At 46.0% G+C, this 6,000-nt stretch overlaps 1 protein-coding gene across 5 annotated transcripts in view; it reads right to left on the bottom strand.

Moving 5' to 3' along the window:
- Positions 1-6,000, bottom strand: part of LOC118208123 (kinesin-like protein KIF21B) — an 89,086-nt gene that overhangs the window by 51,418 nt on the left and 31,668 nt on the right. For all 5 annotated transcript variants that reach the window (XM_035382469.1, XM_035382468.1, XM_035382470.1 and 2 more), the window contains exons 7-10: positions 3,030-3,145; positions 2,242-2,437; positions 1,517-1,706; positions 1,114-1,177 (exon numbers count right to left, since the gene is read on the bottom strand). In XM_035382469.1, the coding sequence (XP_035238360.1) occupies positions 1,114-1,177; positions 1,517-1,706; positions 2,242-2,437; positions 3,030-3,145 (566 nt within the window). The remainder of the gene's footprint in view (positions 1-1,113; positions 1,178-1,516; positions 1,707-2,241; positions 2,438-3,029; positions 3,146-6,000) is intronic.

A 6,000-nucleotide genomic window follows, 5' to 3' on the forward strand; every position in this document is an offset into this window, starting at 1 on the left:
GTGGGGGTCACTGTGTTAGTGGCCTGAGTGGGGGTCACTGTGTTAGTGGCCTGAGTGGGGGCCACTGTGTTAGTGGCCTGAGTGGGGGCCACTGAGTTAGTGGCCTGAGTGGGGGCCACTGTGTTAGTGGCCTGAGTGGGGGCCACTGTGTAAGTGGACTGAGTGGGGGCCACTGTGTTAGTGGCTTGAGTGGGGGCCACTGTGTTAGTGGACTGAGTGGGGGCCACTGTGTTAGTGGCTTGAGTGGGGGCCACTGTGTTAGTGGACTGAGTGGGGGCCACTGTGTTAGCAGCCTGAGTGGGGGGCCACTGTGTTAGTGGCTTGACTGGGGGCCACTATGTAAGTGGCCTGAGTGGGGGCCACTGTGTAAGTGGCCTGAGTGGGGGCCACTGTGTTAGTGGCCTGAGTGGGGGCCACTGTGTTAGTGGCCTGAGTGGGGGCCACTGTTCTACCAGGACCGAGCAGTTATGAGAGCTCCAGCGCAGTGAAGGAGGTACAGCTCTGCGGAATGTTCCGTCCTTCAGACGGAACGTTGAACCGAGGGCCTGACTCACTGTGGTCATGCTCACTCTCTTAGAGACACTAGAGATGATAACCCAGGTATCCTGGTCAGATTCCCACTAAAACAGCCCAGGAGGGATGTCCAGGGGTCAGAAAGTCCACCCATGAGTCCATTCACTCGGTTCTACCACCTGGCTGAAGAATTGGGCTAATTTGCAAATCCAGGTGAATGAAACAAAATAGGAGTTTCATTTTCGGATCCTCAATTTCCCACCTCTGAAAAACAAACTCTCTATATTGGGCAATCGAACCATGTCCTGTATTTGATTTGCTACACAATCCCGTGCACTGATTTGCCAGGTAGTCGCTGTAAATGAGAAGGCTGGGAGCACCTCTCACGGGCTCAGAACAGTCATTTTCCCGTGTTGTCTTCAAATGGACTCAACTGGATTTTCCTGTCTTTTTATTCACTGTGGAAAAGTTTCCCTCGAGAAACAGTGTGTGGGAACATTTTCCAAATGTGTTTATTCGGTCATAACTATGTTGCAATCACACATGTCCTAAAGGCAATTTCACACAAGAATATCAACACATAACACACAACATTCTCACCTCATCTCTTCGATCTCTATGATATAGTTTTGGACGAGAGTCACCATTTCTTCATTTCCATCACCTGGGGAAAGAGTGTTTGTGCTAATATGAGACAAAGAAATGGCTCCAGTATCCACAATACATAAAGAACTGCATAAATAAAGCACACTGCAGACATCTTTCCCTTCAGGCAGTGGTTCCCAACCTTTTTCCTGGAACTCTACCATCCTGCAGGTTTTCATTCCAACCCTAATAAAACACACTTCATTCAACAGCTATAGCTTGCCTTGATTAGTAGAATCAGGTGTGCCAAATGAGGGTTTTAATGAAAACCTACAGGATGGCAGATCTCCAGGAAAACCTCAAGGGGAATATGTTTTTTTTAGTGCGCTCTGGAGGTCCGGCAGCAGGGGGCCCCCACCAGATTGGATCAGCATTGCGCTGGCCTGGTTGGAGAGAATCTGGGCGACGCGGCTGTTGAGGGCGTCGATGGTCTGCTGCAGGGCCTTCACGCGCATACGGAGCGCGTCGTTCTCGCGCTGCAGCAGCGAGTTCTCCTGGTACAGATCGCTGAAGCCGCCGGACCCATCCTCTCCCGTCACACGCTTCCCCTTCACACAGAGACAGTTATTCACTGATTCGTTAGGAACAGGAACAAATAAACACTGATATTATACACTGCACATGTGTTTATAGCCTTAGCTACAAACCAACGCCAGTCACATATTTCAGGACAAAAGACTATATACAATGATCTATGAAAAAATGCATTTTTTAATAAATGTATTATTCTTATATTTTTATTTGCGCACACACACACACACACACACACACAAACATACTCACACACACACGTTCATACACACGCACACACACACACACACACACACACACACACTCACACGCATACACACACATGCACAGGCACACATATAGACACACACACACGCACAGACACATATATACACACACACACAGACACACATATACACACACACACATGCACACACACACACAGATACACATACACACACAGACACACATATACACACACACATATACACACATGCACACACACACAAGCACACGCACACACACACACACACACACGCGCACACGCGCACACGCGCACACACACTCCCTCACCGCTCTGTACTCGGTGAGCTCCAGCTGCAGCTGGGCGATCTCGGCGCGCAGGGCGCTGATCTGCTGGCTGGTCTTGTCCTGGTTCACCACCACCTTGTTCTTGATGTTGCGCGCGCGGTTGGCGTACTTCAGCGTGTTCAGCGTCTCCATGAAGTCCCGATCCGAGGGGCTGACGCAGGCGATCATCAGCGTGCGGCTGGAGAGGGAAAGGCACATCCACCACATCTTCACCCACCTCCACCCAGCTCTGTCCAAGCACATCACTCTGTACGACCCAAACCCCCTCAGACAGCCATTAAACACTGCGCGGATGTTTATTGGTTGTTAATATTGGTATACTCTCTGCTTATATTCTTATGTTGTGTGTATATGTGTATGTGTGTCTGTGTGTGTATGTGCTGTGTAAGTATGTGTGTGTGTATGTTCTGTGTAAGTATGTGTGTGTGTGTGTGTATGTGCTGTGTAAGTATGTGTGTGTGTGTGTGTATGTGCTGTGTAAGTATTTGTGTGTGTGTGTGTGTGTGTATGTGCTGTGTAAGTGTGTGTGTGTGTGTGTGTGTATGTGTGTGTGTATGTGCTGTGTAAGTATTTGTGTGTGTGTGTGTGTGTGTGTGTGTGTGTGTGTGTGTGTATGTGTGTGTGTGTAAGTATGTGTGTGTGTGTGTGTGTATGTGCTGTGTAAGTATGTGTGTGTGTGTGTGTATGTGCTGTGTAAGTATGTGTGTGTGTGTGTGTGTGTATGTAAGTATGTGTGTGTGTGTGTGTGTGTGTGTGTGTGTGTGTTGTACCTGTTTCCCCCCAGTGAGTCCTGCAGTAGGCGGGTCAGTTTGGAGTCTCTGTAGGGCACATGGCTGCTTTTCTTACTCTGGTCTCCCAGGGCACTGATAACATTTCCCAGAGCGAGCTGCAAAGTACACACATCACACACACACACACACACACACACACACACACACACACACACACACACACACACACACATACACGCACACATACACATCACACACACATCACACACACATCACACACACACACACACACACACACACACACATCACACACACACACACACACACACACACACACACACACACACACACACATACACGCACACATACACATCACACACACATCACACACACATCACACACACACACACACACACACACACACACACACACACACATCACATACACACACACACATCACACACACACACACACACACACACACACACACACACACACACACACACACACACATACACACACACACACACACACACACACACACACACATCACATATACACACACACACGCACACACACATCACATATACACACACACACACACACACACATCACATATACACACACACACGCACACACACATCACATATACACACACACACACACACACACATCACACACACACACACACACACACACACACACACACACACACACACACACACATCACATATACACACACACACGCACACACACATCACATATACACACACACACACACACACACATCACATATACACACACACACGCACACACACATCACATATACACACACACACACACACACACATCACATATACACACACACACGCACACACACATCACATATACACACACACACACACACACACACATCACATATACACACACACACGCACACACACATCACATATACACACACACACACACACACATCACATATACACACACACACGCACACATGCACACACGCACACATACACACACACATCACATCACACACATACACACACACATCACATATACACACACACACGCACACACACACACACACACACACACACACACATCACATCACACACATACACACACACATCACATATACACACACACACACACACACACACACACACATCACATCACACACATACACACACACATCACATATACACACACACACACACACACACACACACACACACATCACACACACACACACACACACACACACACACACACACACACACACACACACACATACACACACACATCACACACATACACACACACACACACACACACACACACACACACACACACACACACACACATCACATCACACACATACACACACACATCACATATACACACACACACGCACACATGCACACACGCACACATACACACGTGCACACACACACACACATACGCATGCACACACACACACATACACCCAGACACACACGCACACAAACATACAAATACAAACACACACACACATACACACACAAACAATCTGTCAGAGTTCTGTCACAGGCAGAGTGAATAAACAGCTGCTCCCTGTTCTCACAAAATAAATGCAATACAAAACCTCTCAATGTTATTTGCAGTGCATTCAGTCACAACACACTTTCAAATCACATTCCAGTTTTTGTGGCCTAGGGTTACTCCAGGCAGTGTTCCGTACATATAAATTTTCAGTCTGTTAGTTAAGGGCACTACATGTTCAATGAAAGAACCAGAAATTCAGCAGAACCTACTGAGCCAATGTCAGCTTGTTTCTCAATATCAGGATACAGCTGATGATCCCCTCAGGGTGTGTGTGTGTGTGTGTGTGTGTGTGCACGTGTATGTGTGCGTGAGTGTCTGCGTGCAATATGTGTGTATGTGTGTGGTGTGTGTGTATATGTGCATGTGTGCATACATGTCTGTCTGTCTGTCTATGTATTAGGGGTGGAGGGAAAGGCCACTATTTTCATTTGTATCTGTATTTGTTCAACCAAAAAATTATTTGTATTTGTAATCGGATTAAAAACCGGAAATGGACGTGGCGAAAACCAAGTGCTGAAGTGTGTGGAATTTAACCCAAAGCTGTATAGAAATGCCGACAATTCCAGATTTTTACCATTATAATCACTATCACTGTTATTGTTGAGATATTAAAGCATTAAAGTCATGATTTTACAATGACATCAATTATAATGCAGTTTAACAATAGCGGCGGTTACATGCACACTTTTTTTAATTCTGATTGAAATCATTCCGATTGAAGATTTCGGGTCAACTGTTTACATGGGATGTGATCTAATACGGTCTGGTGTTGGCATGCGCCGACGCATTTAATCGGAACAGCTGTGTGACATACGCAAAAGTGATGATTAATTTGTTCAACGCTTCGGCCTATCCCGGCTTCGTTCATTTTTTCGTGGACTTGTTTGTATAGGTCATTATTTCTTATTTTCCTACTGTCTAGGCATCCAATAATGTTTAATTCTTTCAGAGTTTGGATTAAAAACAAACTCTCCGCTGTGGTCTAGTTCTGCTTGGAAGCCGCCATTTTTTTGGAAGTGGAGAGAAACGTACGTCACCACGCATTTACGTCAAGACGGTGGGCATGCGCAGAAAGAACGCAGCCAGAAGATAATCAGTTTCATCGTTTACATGGTACAATTTTTATTTTGATCGGTTTATGAAAAGGTTTAAACTAACCCTCTGCAACCGATTGAAATTTCAATCGGTTTGGGCCTGTTTATTCTGACTGAGGTGTTTATATGGAGCATTTTCATTCTGCTTGGGCTTTTAAACCGATTTTAATCAGAATATTAGGCTCCATGTAAACCCAGCTAGTGTCAGAGAAAAACTGAAATATATATCTCTGCAGAGTTCTAAGCCAATCATTTCCATCACTACAGCGCCCACCCTAAAGACAATTGCAGTGAATTAATTTTGTGTAATTACATGCATATAAGTA

This window comes from Anguilla anguilla, chromosome 11 (genome assembly GCF_013347855.1).
Source record: "Anguilla anguilla isolate fAngAng1 chromosome 11, fAngAng1.pri, whole genome shotgun sequence".
In the NCBI taxonomy this organism is placed as follows: domain Eukaryota; kingdom Metazoa; phylum Chordata; class Actinopteri; order Anguilliformes; family Anguillidae; genus Anguilla; species Anguilla anguilla.